The sequence below is a fragment of the Lissotriton helveticus genome, chromosome 5_1 (genome assembly GCF_964261635.1).
Source record: "Lissotriton helveticus chromosome 5_1, aLisHel1.1, whole genome shotgun sequence".
Lineage (NCBI taxonomy): Eukaryota > Metazoa > Chordata > Amphibia > Caudata > Salamandridae > Lissotriton > Lissotriton helveticus.
The window spans coordinates 797,140,728-797,167,569 of NC_136065.1; the positions used below are offsets into that span (position 1 = coordinate 797,140,728).

At 46.3% G+C, this 26,842-nt stretch overlaps 1 protein-coding gene across 17 annotated transcripts in view; it reads left to right on the forward strand.

The window, feature by feature from the left end:
• Positions 1 to 26,842, forward strand: part of CCSER2 (coiled-coil serine rich protein 2) — a 556,848-nt gene that overhangs the window by 382,219 nt on the left and 147,787 nt on the right. For 15 of the 17 annotated variants that reach the window (XM_078643280.1, XM_078643288.1, XM_078643273.1 and 12 more), the window contains one exon: positions 7,851 to 7,958. The exons of the other annotated variants lie outside the window; for them this stretch is intronic. In XM_078643280.1, coding sequence (XP_078499406.1) covers positions 7,851 to 7,958 — 108 coding nt within the window. The remainder of the gene's footprint in view (positions 1 to 7,850; positions 7,959 to 26,842) is intronic. 17 annotated transcript variants of the gene reach the window in all.

Genomic DNA, 26,842 nt, shown 5'->3' on the forward strand with positions numbered 1-26,842 from the left:
CGAGGATTATCTCTCATCTTATATACTGCCCTCTCCGTTATCATGAGCGTGTCCATGTTCCTGAGCCACTGCGCCAGCGTGGGGAGCTCAGCCGCACCCCATTTTTGTGCAATGTCGCGTTTAGCCACCATGCAGCCTATCGTAACCCACAATTTGCCATAGTGTGTTAGATCAGTAGGACCCCAGACATTCAACAGACACACCCTGGGATCTTGAGGTATGGTGGAATTCAGTGTTTGTGCGATGGTACGGAGCACCCGCTGCCAATAGCTCAATATGTATGTGCAGCTCCAGAGGGTATGCAGGAGCGTACCCTTCCCCCCACACCCACGCAGACAGAGCGAGTCATCCGCCCTCTGCAATTTGTGCAATGTCACTCGAGTGTAGTAGATTCTATGGAGGACCTTCAGTTGTATGAGGCGGAACCTAGCCGAGATACCGGCTTCTCGCGGGGATGACAGAGCTGCATTCCATTCGGATTCATCGAAATCCCCAAGGTCTTCCATCCACTTGTCCTTAAGTTTACCCAGTGGCTCAGGCATGTTATTAAGCAATTTCCGGTACGTTAGGGAAGTCGCACCCTCCAGCACACAGTCCGTGAGCAGATGGTCTTCCAGCGGGGAGGACTCCGGAGGCGTGGTGTCCGGCGGAATCGCCGCTAGGAGGGCATGTCTGATTTGCATGTACCTGAATCGTTCCGTGTCTCTTAATTCATATTGTTGCTGGAGGGAAGTGAACGAGACCACCCCCTCCCTGGACCACATGTCTCCCACAGTCGAAATCCCAATGGCATCCCACTGGTCGAAACCCTTAGTGCGTCTCAGATGGCCCAGTGCTTTAGTGTCCCACAATGGTGTCAGTTTTGTAATTATCCCCGCCCAGCGGAGTTTCGATTGTGCCTTATACCATAGTTGCACCGTGTGCTTGGTGGGCCCTAACAGTTTCGACGCAATGCCCTTGTGGTATAAAGGCGCCAACATGCTGTTGGTACCCAGTTGGGCCCGATCCGCCTTAAAGGCTGGGTCATCCTGTGGTGCGTGTATCCACCTATTGAGAACTTTGAGTTGTGCCGCCCAGTAGTACAACAGCACGTTAGGCAGTGCAATTCCACCATCATACCAGCTCCTATTAAGTTTTGCGTGTGCAATTCTCGCCGGCCGATTCCCCCACAGTAGACCCGATATCAGTGCTGTCACCTTTTGAAAATAGCTGGGGGGGATGAGTGTCGGAGCGTTTTCGAGGACGTATAGAAAGCGTGGCAGTGCCATCATTTTGAACAGAGCTGCTCTGCCCAAGAGCGTCAGCGGGAGCGCCTGCCAGTGTTGTACATCATGTCGCAATCGGAGGAGAGGAGGCTGTAGATTGCGAACAGAGAATTCCGCCGCATCTCGGGTAATGTGTATTCCCAGGTATTTAAAGGACGTGACTGCAACTTCTAGCGTGCATGCGTCTGGTAAGGTCGGGAGAGGACCCCTGAGAGTGTAGATGACAGATTTCGACCAGTTGATGGTGTAGCCTGACACTCGGCCATGGGAGGTGCAGATGGCTAGAAGGTTAGGGATGCTGTCATCCAGGTCAGTGAGATAGATCAACATGTCGTCAACATACAATGACACCCTGTCCTCCCAGCTCGAATCCCACGTAATGCCCCTCAGCAGTGGCGTATTCCGTATAGTGATCGCGAGAGGCTCTAAGACTAACGCGAACAGGACGGGTGAGAGAGGGCATCCCTGCCGGGTTCCCCGCCCCAGTTGTATCTCTCGGGATATGTGGCCATTTGCCACTACACGTGCAATCGGATCCTTATACAGCAGCCGGATCCAGGCAAGAAAGTTAGGACCGAACCCCATAGAGGAGAGGACCGCGAAGAGGTAGTTCCACTCCACCATATCGAACGCCATCTTGGCGTCTAGTGACAGGATGGCCGCCGGTTCCGTCAGCAGCGGAGTTCTTGCCATGACTCCCTGCACCCTACGGAGGTTCAGGGCCGTACTTCTGCGCGGCATGAATCCAGATTGATCCGGATGGATCAACTGACCTAAATGGGGCATGAGTCTGGTCGCCAGCAGTTTCGCCAGAATTTTAGCCTCGGGGTTCAATAGTGAGATAGGTCTATAGGATGTGCACTCGTTAAGCGGTTTACCCGGTTTCGGTATGGCTACAATAGTCGCCATCCGCTGGTCTGGTGGTAACGTGCCACTTTCCCTACTGTCCACGTACATCCGTAAGAGGGGCGGACTCAAAGACTCAGACATTGTTTTGAACCACTCGATGGGTACCCCGTTGGGGCCCAGAGCCCTCCCCGGATGGAGAGCGCCAATTGCCAATTGAATTTCATCCGCAGTGATGTCAGAATCTAATTCCCTCATCGCATCGTCAGTCAATTTGGGTACTGCCACGCGGCTCAGGGCATCCCGGGCCTCATCCTCCGTGACAGTCACCGTCGGTGTGTACACCGCACTGAAGTGATCGGCTAGGACATCTACTATGTCCCCTGGTCGAGTGTGTACCCTCCCAAGTGTATCCTTAAGTTGCAGTATGTTCCTGTTGCCTCCCTGTTTTTTATCCAGCCAAGCTAGGAGTTTACTGGCCTTGTCCCCGATATCATACACCCTGTGTTTAGTGGCTGCAATGTCTGCCATGGTCAGGCGTCGCACATGGTCCGTGAGAAGTCGTTGACGTAGCTGTAGGGAATGGAGGTTAGCACAGGTGGGATCTGCCATATGAGCTGTGTTGGCTTCGTCGAGCTGCAGTTCCAACTCAGACGTCACCTCTCCCTGTCGTTTCTTGTAGTGTGAGATCGCTGCTATCGCCTGCCCCCTAAAAACAGCCTTGTAGGCCTCCCAGAGTATTGAGGGCGAGCTCACTGAAGCTTGATTTTCTGCAAAGTAGTGTTTGGTAGTGTTCTGCAGGTCTTTACGAATGGCCGGGACCTTGAGGTAGCCAGGATATATCGGGTATAGCCTCCTGCGGGTGGCTGCATGGCTGGATAGTGTCAGGGTAATAGGCGAGTGATCGGAGACACCCCGTGGCTTTATTTGTGTGTCTTCGATGGTGAGACAACCAGTCCCTAATGTGAGGAAATAATCGATTCTGGACAGACTGGTGTGTGTTGCAGAGTAGTACGTGTATTGTAATTGATCCGGGTGTAGTGTGCGCCAGACATCCACTAGGCCCTGTGCTTCCAGAAACCCGCCAAATTTATTGGTGCCAGGTGAGTGCGAGCGCCCGGGAAATCTATCACGTGTGTCGTGAAGTACCGCATTGAAATCCCCCCCAATAATCAAATCCCCTTCCGGGAGTTCTAAGAGGAACCTACCAAGGTCGGGCAGTGCCACAGTGTGTAGTGCTGGAGGGATGTATACCGATACAACGGACAGAGCTCTGCCCTCCCATTGGCCGGACACCGCCGCGAAGCGGCCCTGATCATCTGTTTTGGTGGATGTGATAATGTATCGCGAGGATTTGTGCATTAGTATGCCCGTCCCCCGTGACCCCGGAGTGAATTCCGCATGTGTAACCATGTGGTAGCCCCGTCTATCCATGGCCCGTGTGGTAGTGCCCATCATGTGTGTCTCCTGCAACAAGACCAGGGCAGGACCCACCCTCCTAATTCCCTGAAGAACCAGGCCTCGTTTGATTTTATCGCCTAAGCCTCTGACGTTCCACGACATAATGTGTAGTGGGGCCGTCAGAACGGAATCATCTAGTCCGGCCATGGCAGTGGGGTGTGTTTGCGTCCCTCTATTACTGTCGGGTGCATGTCTTGTCGTATCCTGCGCGGGGCACTCCCTCGAAGGTGAGCCCACCGTTCCGAGGTCGCGCCACCCCGTTCCACTAGAGGAAGCACCCACGGGGCAACAACAAGGGCATCAGTGTGAGAAACCCAACGGGTCAAGTCGTGTCGTGCATTGTTCATGACGTGGTGTGACACATAGTTCCGAGCCAAACCAAGAACCTGTAGAACCAAACCGGTTACAAAAATAAACACCCCCCCTCTCCCAACTACCCCCCTCCCTGCTTCCCTGCTATACGGACGTGAACCTGCCCGCCTCCCCAACTTAGCAGAGTGCATTACCCCAAACCCAACCAGTGTACTTGCGCGTTGGGGTGAAGGAGTCTCCGAGGCCAGCGGCCCCTCAATCTTCTCCCCGGAGGCCCCTCGCCCAGTGTCCAAGAGCGTGCCTCAGGTGCTCAGCACAGTAAGTCCAAAAACATTGCTAAGCCGGAAATCATTGTTCATCGTTGTGGCCTCCATCTGCGGCCTCGCTGTGGGGTGATCCCTCGCTCTCTCCATTACCTCTCGAAGTCTGGGAAGCCGGGAGGCTGCCGGTCGCACGATCTTTCTGCTGCCGATGAGGCCGTCGAGGGTGCGCGTTCGTTCTCCAGCCGGCCAGCCAGTCCCTTGCGGATTCCGGGTTGTCGAAGAACCAGGTTTTGTTTTCAGTGACCACTCGCAGTCTCGCGGGGAAGAGCATGGAGTATGGGATCTCTCTCGCCCTGAGTTCTTTCTTGACCTCGAAGAACGTCCGTCGTCTGCGGGCCACCTCCGCCGTGTAGTCAGGGAAGAACGCCACCGTAGAGTTTTGGATTCTTATCGGAGGGGACGTTCGGGCTGCCTGTAGCGTGACGTCTCTGTCCCTGAAATTGAACAGCCGGGCAACAATGGGTCTCGGAGGCGCTCCAGGTTTCGGTTGGCCCCCCGGCACACGGTGCGCTCTCTCTACCGAAAAGAAGGTGGACAGTCCCTTAGGTCGCAGTTCATTGGTGATTAGGCCCTCCACGTACAAATCCATGGCTCTCGTCCCCTCCGTCTCCGGCACGCCGAGTATGCGGATGTTGTTCCGCCTGGAGCGCCCTTCTTGGTCGTCGAGCTTCTCACGCAGCACCTTATTGTCCGTAGTTAGCTTTTCGACCGCCAGTTGGAGTTCGGAGACGTCTTCCACCAAGGACTTACCACTTCCATGGCGTTGACCTTTTCTGTCATCTTGTGGAAATCAGCCCTGATCAGCGTAATGTCCGTGGAGATCGTGCCCACTGTTGTTTGTAAATGTGCCAGGGCCTGCATCACGTCATCTAGGGTCGCTTTTTTTGCCCCCTGTACCTCCAGGGATTTACCAGCCGTCTCCTTCCCTGCGATCGGGGACACTGCAAGCCTGTCACTGGCGTAGCGGTCTATCCGAGTTTGCGTGGGGCCAATCTTCAGGCCTCTCCCCGCCATGTCGCCAGTATCCGCGGCCCCCGGGCTGACCAGCGACGGGGGACCGCGCCTGCCCCTTCTGCGGCGTATGATGTAGGCTAAGTTCGTGGCAGGCCGGGGGTGCAGCAGCTGGCCTGGGATTTCTCGTCACGATGCCCAGCCGGGAGTGCGGAGAGGAGAACGAATGACGGGGCCTAGATCCCGCGTCTCTGGTAGGTGCTGTCGCTGTATTTCGCGCCCGCAGACAAGGGGGCGAAAGCCGGTCTCTTGGGGCTCCCCCAGGCGCCGGCACCGCTCAGCAGGTGTCGCGGAGATGAGCGACTGGGCGCAGGTGAAGGACGCGTCTGTACCTTGTAGGGCTTCGTGTTCCGCAGTGCCAGGCGTCGTAAGAGTAGTCCCCCGCTGTCCTGTGGGGTAGTTCCAGCCCCAGGCTAATCAGGAGGAAAGGATCACACAGCGCCCCAAACGTTGTACCGGTGATGGTAGGACCGCCCAAGCAGGCCTCCGGCGAATAGGACACACATTCCCTGCCGCTCAGAAAGTGGGTATGGCGGTGAGGCGGAGAGCGGGTTTACCGCCGCCGGTGGTGCGGCGGGCAGGGTCCGGATCTCAGCCGGGCTCGGCAGAGCAGCGCCGGCTCTCCACAAAATGGCGGCAAGCTGCCGCGAGTCAGTCAGGGCGGCCGCCCACTGGCGGTCTCAGCAGACGGGGGAGTGAGGCAGCACCTACCCGGCTCCGTCCCAGTGTTTCCGGCCGCTTCCGAGCCCGGATCAGCCCGCACTCACCCCGCGAGCCGGCGCCCGGCCGCAGAGTTGACAGGCAGCGGGCACTTCCAGTGCGGGTCCCCCCGGGCAGTCGCACTTCCCGGCAGGCCGGAGAGCGAAGGCAGTCCCCGGCTGCGCCGCGCTGCAGAGGCCCCTCCGTCACCTGGGTGGATGTCGGCTTTTGGACGTCAGGCAGGCACCGTACTTGCACCCTTCGGCACCGCTCGGTTCCGGGCTCAGGGTGTCTCCTCCTGGGGTAAAATATATTACGGATGGTGTGCAGGATTACTGGAGAGGCCGCCTCGACCGCGGAGCTACTCCTCTATGCTGCCGCCATCGTTGGCTGCTAGCCACGCCCCCCCATAAATTGTGTTTTTTAATTGTTTGGTTTAAATTGTATTCTACTATGTTAACCCTTTCGCTGCTAGGTCCCCCCCCCCACCTCCTCCCATGTGCTAAGCCTTTTTCTGAGCTATTTGGGGTAGTTCGCGCTTAGGCCCCTGTAACCTTTTGTCCACATAAGGTATCCATGCCAAATTTGGGTCCTTTTCTAATTTTCTGGGGGGACGGAGAAATGTGAAAAAAGTGCTGCAGAAGAAAGTGTCTGCTTTTTTTCCTGCAAATCGTATCAACAAAGGGTTTGTGGTGCTGGAATCACCATCTTCCCAGCTTTCAGGGACAGTTAGACTTTTGTCAGAAATCCAAACTTTTCAGCACAGTTTTGTCATTTTACTGTATCATAGCCTATTTTTGCTACTTGTTATGCTTTCAACCTCCTTCCAGTTAGTGGTAGAAATGGGTGTGAAAGAAGTAATGGATCGCAAAATATATAGATTTCTGCAAAGTAGACAACATTCTGAATTCAGCAAGGGTTCATTTGTGTAGGTCCTTTAAAGTTTTTTTTTTTTTAGAAACTAACAGTTGAAAATAAGACATATTGAAAAGAAGTTTTAAAAAACAGCCGTTTGTGCCAACATTTTCACCTGGAACAACTTCTAACTATGGCAGATTTTTTAAAAACAATATACTGTTACATCTGCTGGCCACTTCTGGTTGTGGGGATATATAGGACTTGTAGGTTCACCAAGAACCAGAGTGACCCAGAGCCAATAACTGAGCTGCGTCTTGTAATGATTTTTCATTGTGTACCGAGTATATAGCAATTCATTTGGTAAAATATCAAGAGTGAAAAATAGGTATCACGGACACCTATGCATTTCTGAAATGTCAACAAACTATAGAGTTTAGAAGCAGTAGTTATTTGCACATCTCCGAAATTGTGGGTGCCCATACTAGCATGTGAATTATAGGACATTTTTTGCATTGTCTTACATTTGGAAGACAGAAATACACAGAAAGTCAATAGGTAATATCTGATGTTCTACATTTTTGGGTTCCCCAAAGTCTCTTCATAAAAATGGTACCCTACTTGTATGGGTAAGCCTAGTGCATGCGAAAGGAAACGGCCCAAAACGCAACATGGACACATCATGTTTTTCCAGTGAAAACTGACCTTTTTTTTTTCAATGTGCCTAGCTGCAGATGTGAACCCTAGCTCAGCCTGCACCTAGCAAACCTATACATTTTTGAAAACTAGACACCCAGGGGAATCCAGAATGGGGTGACCTGTGTGACTCGTTATCCAAAATCCCTTGCAAAGCTCAAACTTTAGAGAAAAAAACATTTCTTAACGTTTCTGAGATGGAAATTTCTTGAATCTGTGTTTATTCACAAACTTCTATGCACCCAGCATTCCTCAAAGTACCCCGATAACAATGGTACTTGGTTCTAGGGCATTGTAAAGAATGATGGCATGCTATAAAAGAAAAGAAGCACATTTCTCTTCTGCTTGTGCAAAGATCTTAAATTCATTTATTTTGTTTTAGGATGAACAGTTTGAAGAGTTCAACACGGATCTTGGCTCACAAGCCTGTGAAACATTCTCAAACAGTTCTGAACCTGTGATACCAAATGGCAATAGCAGTTCTTTTAGGGTAAGTAGTGATTATCCAGTTTATTTAAAATAACAATATGGCTGAATTGCCAGAGTAAACTGGGTATACACTTTAACAAGTTGTTTGGAGACTTTTGTTAGCTGGATGCAAGGTTATATTGTAACAGTATTGTATTAAATACAATGGCATCCTTTGAAAACAGAGCATACAATTAAAATGAATGATATTTTTCTATCATTTATCTGCATGCTCCAGCCTAGAACTTCTTTTAGGAAAAATTATTTGAGTGTTAAATATAATAAAAATTAAAATAGCTTGGTTGATTATATATGTCCGCCTCCTAGTAGCGGCAATTCTTTTTTAGCTCAGTTGTAACTTATCACCTTCAGAATCACACCCCAAGTACAGTCAGTCAGTCATTCTGTTTCTTGAGACCAAAGGTCTTTAACCGCATGCGTGCGGTTGGAATTCTGCTGCTGCGCTGACTTTTTCAAAAGCGCACTTTACATGACGAGCTGGGCTCGTCATGAGCGTGCGAGGAGGCTACCTCATGACGAGCCCAGCTCGTCATGAGCGTCGAAGGGGTTAAAACAATAAAGCAGCCATTCATAAAAATACAATAAAACAGCCACATGTAAAAATGCATATTTTCTGATAAATATCACAATAATATAATAAAACATCAACTCCTGAACTATACTATTTCATAGGTTATAAAAGTTTAACTGTAATATCTCCTCGTTTAAAATTTCTCTGACAGACCTTCCGATTGCACTACTCTCATGTAATTACTTCATTTCTGTCACCAGCTCAGCTTCTATTTTCCACTCACAAATCCCATATTTAAGAAAAATTGTTTTAAAAAATATTTTACGTGCTGCCAAAAAGCCCAAACAATCTAATAAAATGTGTACGCACCCACACTTTATATTAAGACCACAAGTACATTTTCCATTGTCATCTAGGGCAATGGTCCTCACAGGAGAGTTTTCAAAATATGATTTTAAGCCAGATCTCAAATTCAATACAGATCTAAACAGCAAAACAGCATGTCTTAGCGAATGGTTTGCAATTCATCAACATGCAGAAACCTTTTTCATGCAATGTACAGAAATATTGCCATTAATGTACTGCATACCCTCTACCCTATCTCCGCTTTTAGACAAACTACATAGCTCCTTTTTAGAGATATTAATTTCAAGGGTATCAGCCTCTAGGTTTTAGGTTCATCTTCTACATAATTCACCAACCATTTTCTTTCCTCTTTTGCCCAACTTCATTTGCTCTGTCCATTCTTATGGCCTGTAAAATTGTTGATAGAGGCAGGGATAGCAGTCTATTTACACACCTACAGTCCTCAATATTCGAATCTAATTTTCCATTTAAATACATCAGTTCTGCTTAATAATGGAGTTGAGGACTGATAATAGCAATGTAGGCTGAAAGGATAGGACGAAAAGAGGGACCACCATGGTCTTTATTAAACTTTCTAAATCCACAAACCGAGGACGGAGGTTGCTTTTAGGGGTTCTAGAGGACGATTCCATTTTAAATTCTCACCTAATCTCATTCCTAAATATTTATACTTTGCCTATTTCTATTTTATTTTCTTCTAATACCCATTTGTAGTTTGTCCTTGTTCCCAAAAAGCAGCACTTTGCTTTTATCCAATGTTGAACCTTAATTTCTCAAAAACTACTGAATGGATTTGAACCAAATCCCAAAATGCACAATTTCTGGGTAAAGATCTAACTTTTTGCTAAGTTTGGTTGAATTCCTTTCATCTGTTTTTGCTGTCTCGCTGTTTATTTTCCTATGGAAAAATGAATTGCGAAATCAAGTTCTGTGGTCCCCCAAACATGTTCTGGGCATCACCCAAACCTGGTTCTAACTATAATTACGCAGAGGTTACATATATTTGAATTTATTTAAGGAAATTAAAACCTTTATAATGCATTTCTGACATATATATATATATTCTAAAAAAGGATTATTCAGGCCTTGTGGGAAGAACAGGCTACATTTTGAGTATACCCACAAGGAATGTATTTATGTACCCTCTTCATAAGGCAAATGACTGTAGGATCTGCAGGACTTTTTCTTCCAAGACCTTAAAAGACAGGAAAGGCAGATTACTTATTTGGCTGGAAAGGCTGAAATCAAAGACCTCTGTTGTGTCTGATGAGGAAGGCAGTATTGGTTCCCAGGTGTCAATCCATCTGGCTAAGAAAACGGGCAGATCTGAGGAATCCCTGAGGGACACAACAAATCTTCAAGAAAGACCCATCGTGAGTCTAAACATATTTATACTGCCTCTAACAAAGGGAAGTTGCCATTCCCTGCTGAAGAGAAATTTGTGATAAAAGCTGCCTCAAAAACGGCCTCTAAGACTGCCTTTAAACAACCTCAGACTCAGAGTCTGTTAAGACCTCCTCCTCGTCGAAAAAGACATAGTCGACGACTAAGCCACCTTTGGATTTGGCACCTCAGCATTCCTCTTTGGTGTTTGCATCATCGACAAAACCCCCTATGAATACTAGGCCACCGTCGACGATAAGTCCTTCGCCGTCTGCGCCTACACCATTGACAAAGCCTCCAACGACAACAACTTCACCTGTCGACGCCTCTTCCGTCAACAACACTCCCGTCGGCGGTGCCTCCATTGTCGAAGCCCCCTCCGTCGACAGCGACCACTTTGTCAGTGACAATAGTTCTACTGTCAACGGCATTGACAATAACGACACCGTCGTTGACAACAGTTATTTCAGCATCAACGGTGTCTGTTTCACCATTAACAAAGATCTTGTCGACGCCGCAGCAAAGGAGACCCTCTTCATAGCAATTCACTCCATTTTGTCATCCAGGTTCTTGTCAACTATCCAGTCGACGAGAGGTTTCTATCAGGACCCTTCTTGCATCTCTCCTTTGCTCCTAGTCAATTTGTGGAGGATTTGGAGGATGACGGGTTGTTCAGTCCGTCCAGCAGCCCCTCTCAACTTTGCTTCACGTAAAATTTAAAGAGGAGGAGGATGAAGATGAATATTATGTCACACACTACAATCAACCTATGGAAATGTCACAGGTGTTGATGCTTCACCAAGAGCCTATGATTCAGATGCCTATGGTGTTAGTACAGGATTTAACAGCTATGCTGCAGGACAATCACACTCTTCCCACAGCAGCAGGTTCTGTTGAGAAACAAAGGTCTCCTCCGCCTGCTTTAGACTCCGCAACAGCATCAGCACCCACAACGGAGGCTCGGGATTCTGTGCGTGTGCCACAAGATCAGATGCCACAGGATGAGGAGGATGTCGCTGAGGAAGACGCCAAAGTGCTAAGATGCCTACTACATAGAAGAGTGGGAAGACTACCTAATACCAACACCTTCCCTGCTGGCTCTTCAAGCAATTGATTGTCCTCCTGAGGATATTGGGGGCTTCCATGCTATTATGGAGAGAGTGGCAACTCTTTTCCACCTGCCAATGCCTATGCAGCGAAGATCACTGAATCCATCGGTACCCACTATTGCACCACCTGATAAGGATGGAAGGCGCTTGGACAAAATTGGGAAGAGATTCACCACTATGGCTGGGGCTTCAGTGCGTGCTGCAAATTCCCTTCTAATTCTAGGGAGATACAACCGCCAAATGTGGTCTGATGTTGCGCCATACCTCCAATTTATATTTTTTAAATTTTTTTGCCGGACGACAAAAAGCAAGAAAGATTCTGCTTGAAGGGGAAAGGTCAGCATCGGAAATCATAGACATTTCTATGAATTGGGCCTCTAGGTTTTAAGCAACTAGCTTGGAGCAGCAGTTCTCAGTAGCCAAGGATGGCTCACGACTACCACCTTTCATCCTGAGGTGCAAAGTAAGATCTTATACATTCCATTTGATGGGCAAACACATTGACAATGTCTTACAGGAAATAAAGACACAGACACAGCTAAAGCTTTGGGAACTCTCCAGTATAGGAAGACACCCTTTCGGAGGGCCCTTGGCAAAGGATCATATTCCTTTCGAGGGAACTATCAAACATACCAGCCACAGACATGCCAATATAGATATGGTTATCGACAACAACAGTCGTAGAGAGCCCCTTTAGCTGCTGCTTACTCCAGACAGCAAAATAGAAGATAACAACCCACTCAGGCCAGGAAAAATGCTAGAACACAGTGACACCTCCCCTGCAACAATTCGGCCCGTTCCACTCCCAATACTGCAAATATTTCCTTACAGTTCGACCAGTGGAGCAAAATCACTTTGGACTAGTGGGTTCTGGACATAGTATATTATGATCATACCCTAGAATTCGTAAAGATCCCACCACCTCATCCACCTCTGAAGAGGCTTCCACCTCATCTCAAACTTCTCAGGAAAGAAGCCATGATTATGCTCCTGAAAGAAGCTATAGAAAGAGTGTGTCATTCTCACGGTGGGTAAAGGTTTTTATTCCAGTTTATTTCTGATAAAAAAGAAGTTGGTAGAGTGGAGGCCAATTCTAGAGATCAGGAAATTAAACAAATATCTGCAGAAGAAGTCCTTCCGCATGGTCACCCTTCAGGAGCTACTACAGCTTCTCAATAACACGGATTTTCTGACATTAGATTTGCAGGAATCATATTTCTACTTCCCTATTCATCCCAAGCATTGAAAGGTTCTCCGTTTCACTGTGGCAGGTGCTCATTTTCAGTTCATAGTCAGTCAGTCAGTCAAAGTACTTTTATTCGATTTAAAAAAAAAATCATAAAAAGGCATTACATACGAATTTCATTTATGCATTTTACGGTTATTTCCAGTACATCATGTAAAAAAGGGATTAAAACACATGACCAAGACTTTAAGATAGAACCTTTAAAAACTTTCAGATGTATAGAGGTAGCCAGAATAAAGCAATGCAGAAATAGACGATTTAATCAACAGCAAACTAAAGTCCTTGTATTCTGTTATTGGATGCGTGGTCAGCTTTAATACGCGCTGCTGCAGCCAAGAAGCTTCCCATACAAAAAATTGTACGGATAGAACTCATCGACTGTAAGTATAAAAGTGCAGGTTTAACTTGTCGGAAACCCGCTTCTCTGAGAATTGGAAGCAAATATTTCTTTCGAGGCTCCGCGAACAATGTACAAAACAAAGTGAGTGGTATCCTGAATTGAATAATCGTCACAGGAACACAACGAGGCTGACTCTGGTTTAGCCCAGGATGGATAATCTCCCAATAAGTAAGGGATCAGGTTTAGTCTGAATTTTGTCAAGAGGAACCTATGGAAAGGTCTTGTGCATATAATGAGATACGGTTCCATGGCAATAGCGCTTTTTGTTAAATAATGAGACCTAAGCGAGGGCTTCTGCAGTTCTTTTTCCTCTCGGTTTGATCTTGCCAGGGACAAAAACTGCCTCTTGATCAAAAGTACATCCTTGTTTGTAATACTTCTGGGAGATTCAAAGAGTTCCAGTCTTCCTAGCTGGTGAAATGACCTCCTCAGATAATCCAACCAAGGAATCCTTTTATAGTGCTCCAGTGACATAACGTCCTCCATGATCGAATGATTCAGGGTTACCTCGTTATTGAGCCACGTCTTTAACCAATAAATCAGGGGGGCCAGCTGCAGCCTATCAGTTATATAGTCTATGCCCACCTCCGAATGGATGGAATAAGTTGGGGTAGATGGTGGGACTGACAGTAGTGAGCGTAAAAACCTGTTCTCTGCTTTCTGGATTGGTTCAGTTTGTGCATAACCCCAGATTGGGGCGCCATACATGGCTATTGACAGGCATTTCGAGGTGTAAACCTTCAGTAGGGCCTCCATTGGTCTAGCGCCCAGCTTTTTAGAGAAGGCCATAAGGGCAGCCGATGACCTGGTCACCGATAAGGTTTTTGCCCTAACCTGTGGACCCCATGCTCCCCTCTCGTCAAAGAGCACCCCCAGGTAGGGAAAGACTACTGTTCTTGAGACCTTCTGACCCTTACAACTGAAGGATTTAATCATTCTTTTATGCCTGTGTGCTCCTACTATCATTGTGTGAGATTTACCCACATTAACCTTCATATCTAGGTCATCCATGAAGGCGCCAAATGCGTCAAGCAAACTCTGTAGGGCATTACCAGTACGCGCAATAAGGACTGCGTCGTCCGCGTATAGGAGTGCAGGGATCTTAGCTGCTCCTACACGCGGAACGTCATCCCCTGTCTTCTCTAGGCACTTCCCTAGCCCATTGATGTAAATAGTGAACAGGAGGGGAGCTAATATACATCCCTGCCTTACCCCCCCCCCCCCCCCCGCCTGGAGTCAAATCCGGCGCTGCATCTTCCCTCCCTAGTGACCCTAACCTTAGCGGACAAATCCTGATGTAGTGAGGACATGAAGCCAACCAGGGCCTCATCTATCCCAATCTTCCGTAACATGGCCCAAAGCTTGGTTCTGTTCGCCAAGTCGAAAGCCGAGGAGAGGTCCATGAATGCTAGAAATATGGACCCCTCCTTGGCGACCGTATACTTGGCGAGCAGAAGATGTAAATTTGAGCACTGTTCCACTGTACCCCTCTTTTCCCTGAAGCCGTATTGTATTTCGGCTAGCCCTCCATGGGTCTCTATACTCTTCCTCAGCTTGGTTAACAAGACTCTGCCTAGGATTTTAACGGCAGAGTCCAGGAGAGATATAGGCCTATAACAACCTGGGTCGTCCCGATTGCCTTTCTTAAAGATTAGGATGATGATGGAAGTGGCCCAGGAAGATGGGTAGCAGCTACTAGTTGCCGCGTTGAATACATTTGTCAAAACAGCTGCCCATGTACCGGGGGAAGATTTATATAAATCGTCCGGCACCCCACCCGGGCCTGGTGCTTTGTTCTTTGAGGTATTGTGGATGGCTTTTTCCACCTCGCCTATATTAAAACTTAGAGCGTAGGACTCCGGGACAGCGGATGGATGGGGGGTACTGTCTATGCTCTCACCGCCTTACACTGCGCTAAAATGACTGATCCATTTTTCGTCCGGAATCACACAATCCATGACTGAATTTGGTGCGTCCGTAAAAAGGGCTGATTAATTACCTTCCAAAATTCTTTGCTGTCCCTTAAGATATTTACATTCAATAGATTATCCCAAGCAGTTGACTTGATTGTTTCTTTCCTTAGTTTAATGGCCAACTTATATTGCTTCCTCAGGTAGGCTATATTCCACGTGTCCCTTTTGGGTTGCTTTAAGGCAAGCATCAACAGCCTATGGGCCTTGGAGCAATTTGAATCGAACCATCGATGGGGTTTGCTGGTTCCCCGCCTCATGTTGGCCGCGAGGTCCAACAAAATTTGGTTACAGATTGCTTCAAAGGCCCCCTTAATTTCCTCGGGCGGGGACAAATTGTTTTGGCAGACCTCAAGGTGGCAGTTGATTTTGGGTAGGAGCTCTGCATGGAAACTGTTGGGTACTACGTTAGCCCACTTGAGCCTTCTCCCCTGGTCAGTTGGGCGTACTGAGTTATAGGCCTCTAGTGTTTGGGGCATAGGTCCCATATGCTGGCCCCAGGCTACCTCTGCTACAACCGGGTTGTGGTCGCTATGTACCGACACCTGCGTGTTGTATGACTTTACCCTGTTCAGGATCCCTGGGGCCACAAATATATAGTCAATAGTGGACCCTGGGGTAGTGCCTTTATAGGTATGAGATCTAATGATGCCTTCGGGTGGATTAGGTTCATAAAGATTATGATGAGCCACTAAATCTTCTAATTCTGCTCCCTCGGTAGAATGCTCAAAATGAGGCACTGCTAGCCCTTCGGAATCTGCCCCCATCATTAATCCGCACGGACCGTTACATGGATGGATATTAAAATCTCCTAGAAGAATAATCTCATGACTAAAATGTGTGTTTTGACTGACTGAGACTAAAAAAGAATTTAGGCTAGCGATACTATTATTGCTAGTATCCTTGTTCTTTGAATTATAAAAATTAATGTAAAAGGTGCTCATGGAAGGGGAAACTTGTCTTTCAACTATTAGCAGGTTTGGGCAAGGATTGTTAACCAGTTTTAACGAGCCTTTGAGTTTCAAAGTAAAAAGGGTTATGAGGCCACCCCTGGCTCTGCCTGAGCTGCTTGGGGATGCGGCCCCAACAAAGCTAGTAAAGCCGTCCAGGAAGAAGCTATCTGATGTTCATATTCCTCCCTTTTGGTCTGCGGTCAGCCCCAAGAGTATTCACCAAGTATCTAGCTCCAGTTGCTGCTCATCTCAGGCTTCAGGGCCTGCAGGTGTTCCCTTACCTAGACGACTGGTTAGTGAAAGCACCGTCTTTTCAACCAGCTTCAAAAGCAAAGTCAATCTACCTACAAATGTTTTATTCCTGGGCCTAACTTCATTTTCAGAATTCAGTTCTGCAACTGTCTCAAAAGATGCTTTTTCTAGGAGTAGTCCTCGACACTATCCAAGACAAGGCATTCTTGTCCACAGAAAGGCAGGCACACCTTATTTCTCTAGCGACAAGGCTAAAGGGGTAAAAAGTTTGCTTCTGTGAGACTGATAAAATCTCTAGTGGACATGAGGACTTCTGCAGTTCTGGTGGTACCTTGCGCTAGTCTCCGAATGAGACCAATAAGGAGGGACTAGACAATCAATGGCTTCAGGTGACCGGATCGTTCGACTTAGTGTGAATAACTCCGGTCATGAAGACAGCTCTGCTCTATTGGCAGTGCTCCTCCAGGAATCTCTAAATAGGGCTTACTTTCCTTTCTCGAATGCCGGATTTAGTCCTTACTACGGATACTTCACTAGAAGAATGTGGGGCCCAACTTCAGGACCTCCAGATAAGAGGCAAATGGTCCAAAGCGCTTTCAAAGATGCACATCAACTTTCTGGAGCTCTGAGCCATTTTTCTAGCCTTAGTCTTTCCTCCCAAGGATTCAAGGGGCCTCGGTTCTTGTAAGGACAGACAATACCACATGTATGCATTACCTGAAGAAACACGGAGACACACGCTCCCACATCCTATCTCAGGAAATCTGGAAGTGGATTCTCTCTCACCACATCTCTATCAAGGTGGAACAGCTCCCAGAAGTGAAGAACAGTCTGGCGAATACTTTGAGCAGGACTTCCAACTCTTGCCACGAATGGGAGCTAGATCAGAAGGTTCTTGAGTCCATCTTCCAGATGTGGGGCAAGCCCAGCTTGCATCTCTTAGCTTCCAGAATGAACCGGAAATGTAAATTCTTTGCCAGCTGGGAGCCAGAAAAAGGTTCATGTGGAAACTCTTTTCTGAGAAGGTGGACAGGGATCGTCGCCTACGTGTCCCCTCCTTTTCCAATAATTCCAAGGCTTCTGATGAAACTGAAAAGAGAGCCATGCCAAATGATTCTCATTGCTCCACGTTGGCCACACCAGCATTGGTTCACAGAGCTTCTCCTGCTCTCAGAATGCTGATCTTATCGCCTTCCAGTATCATCAACACTTTTAACAATGAGCAGGGGCCAGATTCTCCATCCACGTCTAACCCCACTGCAGCTACATACGTGGTTACTGAACTCGCTGAGTTCAAGGACTTGGATCTGCTGCAAGACTGTAGAGATATCCTTTCTAAAGCAAGGGTACCCACGATTAAAAGTTACACTCTCAAACTGAAACGTTTCTGTTTATGGTGCCTTCATAACAGTGTGCTCCCACTTGAGTCTTCTCCAGATAAAATTTTACCCAATCTGCTCTCCTTGGCTAAATCTGGCCTTATCTATTAAGTTACATCTGGCCGCCATCTCTACTCACAGGCGATCCTCTGGAGGTTTATCTCTTTATTCATGTTGACTGGTAAACAGTTTATGAAAGGATTTTTCAGAGTGTACCCTCCTGTAAGAGCTCCTCCTCCGGAATGGAGACTTAATCTGGTTCTGGCACAATTTATGAAACAACCTTTTGAGCCTATACTCAGAGCTAAGCTCAAATACATTTCCTCGAAAGTTCCTTTATTGTTTGCTCTTACTTCTGCCAGGAGAGTCAGCAAAATTCAAGCCTTCACAGTTAAGGAGCCTTACCTTCATCTTATGAGGATATCTATTAGTCATTCATATGATACCCACCATCCTCTAACATTACAATTGTATAACTGCAATATTCTGATTCAAGCATGTGAATCTATGAATGTTCCACTACTGGATGAGAAAATGAGTTACTTAACTGTTACTTCAGTTATCCAGTATTGGTATCTTTCATAGATTCACATGCAACCCACTCTCCTCCCCGGAGAGGCTTCCCTTTTACTGATATCACTCTTGTCACTTGTGCTAGAAAATCTGAGGGACTTGGCTCTCTGTGGAGTGTTCTAGAGGGTGCTAGAGCCTGATTGGCTGTGTTTCAACTTTGGTTCCTTTTTACAAAAGGACAGGGATGGTTTACTGCAGTGATTGAGCAGTGCATTATAGCATATTATATGTGTTACTAGTATTGTATATCTGTTTATTTTTACTGTGAGACTCCCACCTTGACGCCTTGGATGATTCAAGCATGTGAATCTATGAAAGATACCAATACTTGATAACTGAAGTTACAGGCAAGTAACTTGTTTTCTTCTTTGTAGCAGGCACATTAACTCTTTGCACTGTGGGTGACAGGAGTGCCCATGTGAGTGGGTGGGGGGTGATGGGGGGCGGGGAACTGAAGCCCTTTCAGTCCTATGGGCATTGCGCGCCTGGTTACAGGTCATGTCTCATGCACGCTGACCTTCCACTTTTCTAGTGAAACAATAGCAGAGAAAAACATACGTTTACACTTTTCCATTTCTGGTTTGAAAATGCCACCAGACTTCTCCAGGAAAAACAACTAGTGGAATGAGCAGAGCCCCCGAGCTCCTGGAAGCTGAATGTGTGAGAGGACGGGTCCAAATGGGCACAGTGGAAAGGAAAAAGGTTTCGGAAGTTCATGGTAAAATACGGCGCGTCTCTTCACGGAGGCGAGCAAAGCTGTCTGAAAAAGTGACTCCTTGCTTAGAAGACTAGGACAGAGAGGCTCTGGATAGGTCTGTGGTCGGCACACTGGTCTCCACAGGGCCTTCCACCCGCCCCTCCTGAAATCTGGAACTAATTCCTCGTAATTTGTGCCGTTTACGTGATAGCGCTCCTGCCTCCTGCTTCAGGGAATGTGTGTATATGTTTGCCTAAGTGTATATATGTTCGTGTATGTCTGTGTGCATGCCTGCAGATGCCTATGTGGCTGTGAATGTGTGTATGTTTGAGTATTCCTGTGTCTCCATCTGTAAGCTTGTGTTTGTGCATGTGTTAGGGTGACCAGATGGTGAAAACCAAAAACTGGGACACTTGGCAAACATAGAAGAAGGATAACACTTTTCCATGAGCCGAAGGACACAAAATAACTCAAATGACAGCAAGCACCAACATATAAACACGGACAGTGAGGCACTAAATAACTAAATTAAAAGCAACTTTTAAACCCAGCCACATGTGAGTTCTTTAGATTGTGCCCTCAAAAGAGCTGCACACTCGTCCCTCTTTTGAGCACATAAAAACCTCCCTCTCTATGTTTTCAGTTAATCTTCTGTAAACTTTAAAAAAAACAGTACAGGAGATAAATTACTCATAATCCACCAGGACAGCTAGTGACAAACTGGGACTGTCCTGGGAATTCCAGGACACCTGGTCGCCCTAGCATCTGTGTCTGTCAGTGTGTGCATGCCTGTCTGTGTGATTGTTTGTGTTGGTCGGTGCACATTTGTGTGAGTGTGACTGTGTGCTTGTCTTAAGAGTGTGTGCCGGTTTGTCTGTGTGATTGCGTTTGTATACGTATCTGTGTGAGCATGTATCTGTCTGTCGGTCTGTCTGTCTGTGTGTGCCTGTAAGTGTGTGTGCATGTGCTTGTCAAAGTGATTGTGTGTCCATGCTGGTAAATGAATTGATCTCTGTAGGATTGTGTGTTTTGTCTGCTACAGTGTGAGTGCATTTCTGTGTGTATGTAAGTGCCTGCGTGTTTGTATGAATTATGTGTAAGTGTCTGTGTCTTTATGAGGGCATGTTTGTTTGCTTCAGTTTGTGTCTACGTCTGCGGAGCTGAATTTGTGTCTAGATCTGTCAGTGTGTCCATGTCGGTGTGTCTATGTTTTTGTGGGTGTACATGTGGCTGCATCATCATGTGTCTCGTGTCAATGATCCTGTTTTTGCATGTTGGGGTGGGTCATTCAGCAACAGCTGGCATCTTTGTGTGGTGCTTACATGTGAAAAAATGTGGTGAGTTTAGATAGTTAGTTTTTTATCTCGGAGGCGTGTGTGATGCATGGGGGAACATCCTTGCCAATGTCTGAAGTGCTAAATTCTGGATGTTTGAAAAATGCGTCAGTGCGATATCTCAGTCCGTTGACATGCACAAATTAATGAGATTTTAATTAGGTCCAAAGTGGGAACACAAATCGGGCAAACAAGACGTCTCTCGCGGCAATAAAGGTACTTCTCAAGTGTAGACTTACTAGCAAGGCCTTCAAGTGACGGCATGCAGCTCATTATAAGAGCATGAATATTAAGCAAATTTCCTGTTACCTATCTGTGGTTCGTATGCAGACAGGCAGGAAGTGTGCACTGAAATCCAGAAGACCTCACTTAGCTGCCTCCCTTGACATGTCTTTCCTCACATTATTTTTTTGTCTAAGCACAGTAGCATTCTTCCTCTTAATCAAAGACTTTTGACGTCCTGAGAGAGTTTCCACCTGTCCTAATTTGCATCAGACAGTCGCTACTTTTTCTGAAAAACAACACAGTTATGTTTGCCTTGTTCACACATTTTACCCCATACCTGCGTTTAACAGCATTTGAGACTTGTATAACATGCCCTATTTGACTCGGAAGATCATCGTAGTCACTATTTTTTTTTCAGTGCTTTGAGTATATAGCATGATGTTACGTAGCATGCAAAGTCTGAGGGCACTCTGCTCTACGCTTACTGGTCCATACTTCAAAGACTGCTGCAATCACTTTAAATGTAAAGCATCAAGATATGCAAGATCAGTTGTGGCCTTGATTTACATTAATATATATCTATCTACATTCACTGTAAACGCCGGGTCACTGTTTGCTTTACTGCTTTCCCCGCCTCACTACTTGCCTCTACCCAAGGCCTCCGTTGAAAAAATCGGAAGCCCGGCCCAGTTCTGGGGCACAGAGTGACGTGAGCATGCATAGACACAGCACGATGAAGTAGCAGCGGGGGAGCCTCAGTGGTTTTGGCATGCCCTGCGGACACTGCATCAACGGAAAAGCACCGCATATCATTGCTCCCTGTATCCAGCTTCCTGCTACTAGACTTGCTCCAAAAGAGTTGTGCAGTGTGGTCCAGATCTGCCAGCTATTGTCCGCCTGCCTGGCCTAACAGCATACCGACGCTCCGATCCCATGGTTAGGATGCTAGCTAAAGAAAGCACGGACAACTTAAATCAATAGCAAGACAGGATGAGTACCGATCGCCCCTCAATCTACCGTAACTACAGAGTCTTTGCTCTTCCTATCCTTATCTTCAATCCAGCCTGTCTGTCAGACTGCTGGCCCTCTGATGACAATTTTAAAGGTGCTTATATAAAGGCAAGGAGCAGTGAACTGTGACCACTCAGCGATATATAGCGCCATGTAAGCAATGCCACATAAACCCTGCAGAGTGCTGCAGTCAAGCGGGCAAGAGACACAGTTTCATTTGGCGGTGGACATGGTCGCTGGGGTAGAGCCCCACTGCCCTCGGGTTGAGCCGGAGTGGTGCGGGGTGAGCCAGGCTAGGCCTCGGTGCAGCTTGCAGCACTCGGCGTGCTCCCCTGCCCCTCATATCTTTCTTGCGGAGTGTCCACTGTTCCTTCAACAGTCACAGCTCCAACGGCGCAGCACTTAGATAGAGACAGAAGCTGTCATTGAGCAGCTCTTACTGCATCAATCAGTACCAGAACAAATAATGCCATCAAAGACTTCTGGCAACTGCTCCGTAATGAGGTCGGATAGAACGAGGTGTGACCCCCCCCCCAAACCCCCCCCGCCCTCCACCCCCCGGTCCTGGTCTAGATTCCCAAATGGCCAAACTCAACCGAGTTCTCTATCCACCATGGTTGGCACTTTAGAATCGCCGTTTACTCCATCTTTGTCCAATACATGTGCCTCATGGCCAAGACTACAACCTGTCAAAGTTCTCGTTCACAAAAGATGAAGGCATAGCTCTATATTCATCCATGAGAAGGTAAATGGAGTGTTTCTAACATTACAGCCCCCAATAAAGCCCCTGTTTGGTCTGCAAGGTATGGGAGTAGCCGCAGACCAGAGAGAACTAGGCAATTTGATGGACCAGCCCATCAGGTCCAACCCCATTAATATAATTGCAATCTCGTCCCAGAGCAGGAAATGGTTTGTCTATACTGGTCCCACTAACACAAAAAGAAAATTTCCAACTAGATACCCTACTTGCACAATTTGAAGTCTAGCTCGACCTTATCAAATGTCACATTGCACAACACAAACAATTATTCATAGCGATGATGCGTTCAGGCAACAACAAGCTCCACAGCTCGAACAGGATACTCCACTAACAATCTTAAGCTCGATTACAGGTGCTGAGACAGTGGTGAACAATGAACCAGACCGGGGTAATCAGGTCACTCCTCCGTCTGTCAGTATTAGTGTTGATACCTCAGATGTTCATGAATCAAAGTTTATGGCAACGTTCGAGTTGTCTTCCCCAGCCATGATTTCATAAGCAACCCTTCTTTGGATATTAAGACCTGGCAGCAATTAATCAATACATTAGATACTACTGCTGAAGCTTTGGAATACCAGTCCAACAAGTTTGATATTCAAATTTCTTTATTAGAGATACTAGCTCAATTCACATCAACCATTAATTATTCTTATGAACGTCTTAATGCCACCATAAGTAGCTTACTTCTAAGTCTCCATAATCCATCTACTCATAATCCAGCTCTCATTTGCTCCTAACATACAAGAGTGTGTTTGTGTTCTCCTTATGGACAAGCTGCTTGCTCTACCTTCTATAATGGGCGACCCACTGCAGGTAGTAAAAATGCTTGGCAAAGCACAATCCTCGCACGACAAATCTCAAATCACATACCCACCCGCAGCTTTGCCAGGCTTTTCTGAACAACCACCACCATCGACCATTCCAATAAGATCATCTTTGAAATATAGTACAGTTTCCGACCAGGGCGGTCCAGCTTGGCCCAGTGCCTTAACCTGTATATGATCCTGGGAAAGTACACAATCGCCCGCCAAGGTAAAATCTACATGGCCTTCATGGATCTTTCCTCTGCTTTCGATTGTGTTAATCGGGGGAAATTGTGGCAATCCATGAGAGCCATGGGGGTGGAGGCTAATTTGGTTGATTTCCTGGAGGATCTACATAGCGACACCAAGGCCAACATTAGATTTGCCAAGGATCTTCGAGTATCCAGGGATTTTAAAATAGAGAGGGGAGTTAGGCAGGGTTGCATCCTGGCTCCCTTCCTATTTAACTTCTACATCAATGACCTGGAAAAAACTCTGGTAAATACAGGGGCCGAATTCCCTTACGTGAGGCGATGAGGTCTGCCCGTTCTGCTATACGTGGACGACGCGGTCCTGGTCGCCAGGACGGCAAGGGGACTACAGACCCTACTTGATACATTCCGGAGTTTTATGGAAGATCGTGACCTTGCAGTTAACAACTCTAAATCCTATATAATGCAGGTCGGGATTCGCCCGAAGAAACAGTACCCTTTTAAAGTGGGTAATAAGAATGTCCCAGTGACCTCGTTATTCTCTTACCTGGGTGTCGTGGTAGATGATCGGTTAAGCTGGGGGCCCCTGATTAAGAGGAAAAAAGGGGAGGTAACAAGGGCGAACGCTGTGATTTTTAACTTTGCTGCGAAGATGGGTAAGCGCCCAATAGCGGCAATGGTGAAAATATATCAGGCTAAAAGTGTTGCAATTGCCAGCTATGGTAGTGAAATTTGGGGGCGCATATCAACTGACGCTTTGTAGGTGGCTGAGAATGTTTTTCTTAAACGTCTTCTAGTGTAGTGTAGTTCCTATATTCCCAATAGGCTCTGCGCATTGGAATAATATATCCTATAGATGTGACGTAGGACTTAGGTCGACTAGGTCTCTATCGAATATATTAGACTTAATTGTGAGTGCCAGCTAGCTCAGAGGTCACTAGAAACTCTCTCGAATAAACAAGAAGGGATTAGTTTCTGACAACTGCATAAACATGACAACTTTGTTTCCCCAAGATAAAACGTATCTTCAGAGTCGTGGAAACAATAGATAGCTATTTCACTCAGTCAATCGTGCATACTTCGTTTCACCAGAGGTGCAGAGAAATGGAGAGACGGGCGTTTTTAATAAAAGTATTTATTGAACAGTCTTCTTTCTCATGCAGAAGAAATGAACTGCTACAATCGTAATACTGGCTGTAAAGTATAATGTATACAGCAAGAAGAGTATTATAAAATAATACTGTAAAAGCATGGTATGGTTTCTAAGCCATAAAATACATACATAAATAAATAAAGACTAAAAGTACTCAACTGGTGCTTCTAAAATACGCTTACCCCAATGTACCTAACCTAAGTCTAGTATGAGGGAAGAAGTAAATGAGGTGTAGCATAAGTTTAGTATTCTTTGCCAAGAATCTATCAAAGATTTCTCTTATGGTTTAATCAGCTCCGTACCTTGGTTTAGATGAAGGAGGTCTGGTATCTCTTTGTCTCTGACTCTATTTCCCAACACCCCGCAAGGGGAGCTTGAAAACACTGGCGCTGGATTTCTCGGCAAGAGAAAAGACAGCGTCTCTCTGTGTGTCTGCTGGAGGGTCGGCTTCCTTCGGCACTTGCTGTAGCGAGATGCGTCTGGCAAGTAGATAGTCGAACTGCTCCAAACCACCGTGTGTTTGCTAGGGCAAGTATGGGCATATTTATACCTTGAAGGTGCCGAGTTTGACGTAAAGTTGGACATAATAATGTCATCAAAGAGTCGCAGTTCTTTGAAAACTCCATGAGTTCTTGGACAAATCAATATTGAAGCAAGGGGAAGTCCCTAACTGCTGAAGCTGAGTTTTCCAAGAAATCGTTGTGGCTTTTCGGAACTAGTGGAAGTATCCATGCCTGTATTTGGACTGCATGGGCTATGTCTAATTATTGTTATGATTTCTATGCCTATATAAGGACAAGGTGATTTATACCTATATAAGGGCATGAATCGGGAAAATTACACTAGGGCCCTAAAATGCTATACAACACTAGGAGTGCCTAGCGGAACATCAAATCTGGTGGTACACGAAGAATTGGGGTTGCCATTTATAGGGGATATTTTGGCTATGCGCCCAATGTTGTTCTGGCTTAAATGCTGGTTAAATAAAGATCTAGCTCTCAATCACCAGATCTTAAGAGAAATTATCAGCCTTGACCATATGACACGCATTCCATGGTTAAAATATGTTAAGGTCTGCTTTGAGGAGTTGGGGCGGCTGGACCTTTTTACAAACCCTGACTCTATTACATCGAAGGATGTGGAATTTGTAAAGTACACTTTCACCTCCTTAAAAAGGTTTGGTAGTGATGATACAGAAATAGGAAAATCTAGTGTCCGTAAACACATGGTCCTCAAAACATCTCCATCTATTGAGCCCTATCTTTTGTGGCCACTTTCATCTAATGAACGTTTTTTATTGATCAGGCTTCGATTGGATTATTTTCATTTGTTGCTTGCTGCCCCAAAAGGGAGCTGCAGAGGTCAGGTGTTAGCATCCTGTGGTTGCGACAGAGTGTCTCCTCAGGATTTGCTACACTTTGTGTTTTTTGTAAATTTTATGAGGTACCTCGCAGATATTTTTTAACACCTCTTTTAAAAAAGCTGAATTTTATCCAGGTCAGCACAGCTCTTTTTTATTTACAATTGTTGAAACCAGAATGTGTATCTTTTATAGTAGGCTTTCTGAAATCTTCATTGAGATCTAGGATCTGTATGGAGAGCTAGTAATTCTTTAATGTTGGTAGGCTCCCTTCAATATATCCGTCTGATTAATTTTTTGCACAATATGTATATACTGCTGCTTTTTCTATAGGATTAGCTCCCTCTATTTTTATTGTCTTTTATTGCATTGTACGGAACTGTGTAACTTTTATGGTTTTAACTTTAAAGCCGAATAAAGTATCCTTTGACTTTGACCGTTCCAGTGGATTCTCCCAAAAAAGCTCAGTCACTGAACAACATTGTGGAACTCTGTGTAAAAATACACCCCACATCTCACAATCTTGGAACATTATACGGTTATGAAATAAATACAACTAGAGTTGATAATCCCAGGCAACCTAATATTGCAACAAACCCACTTACAATTTCTGATAATGCAACAACTGCCACTTGTAACACATCGCTCGTACAATTATCGAGATACAAGAAGCTCAGAAAACTGAATAATAACAGTATAAGATCATGAGAGCCGCAAAACAGGCTGCCTCTTTTGAATATTTCTTTCACACTGTACGAGACCTCGGCTGAGCGGTTTGTCGCTGAAATCGGAAGTATTAAGGAATCTGATCTTAAAGCTCTCTCTCAGGACTAAAGTACTCTGTTAATTCCACAAAAACCTATCAGCGCACAAGGAATTATACTTCCTGGTACTGAAAACTCAACTGAAACCAACCTACTGCCTTCAGTAGTACAAGAAGCACAATCCAACCCATATTTTATTCACCTCTCATCAAGAAATTTGGTAACTAGGCACCATCAAAACCATGGCCTAATAAAAATATCAAAATATTTTAATTGAGTGCACAACTCAAATCAGAGCTAAAAGATTCATCAACAAATCCTGTAGCAATAAGAAATCCACACAACATAGGCACCTTCTACGTCTCAGGGCAGGTCCACTGTGACGCAACACTGAGTAGTGAAAACTTAAGTGAATATTAAACTA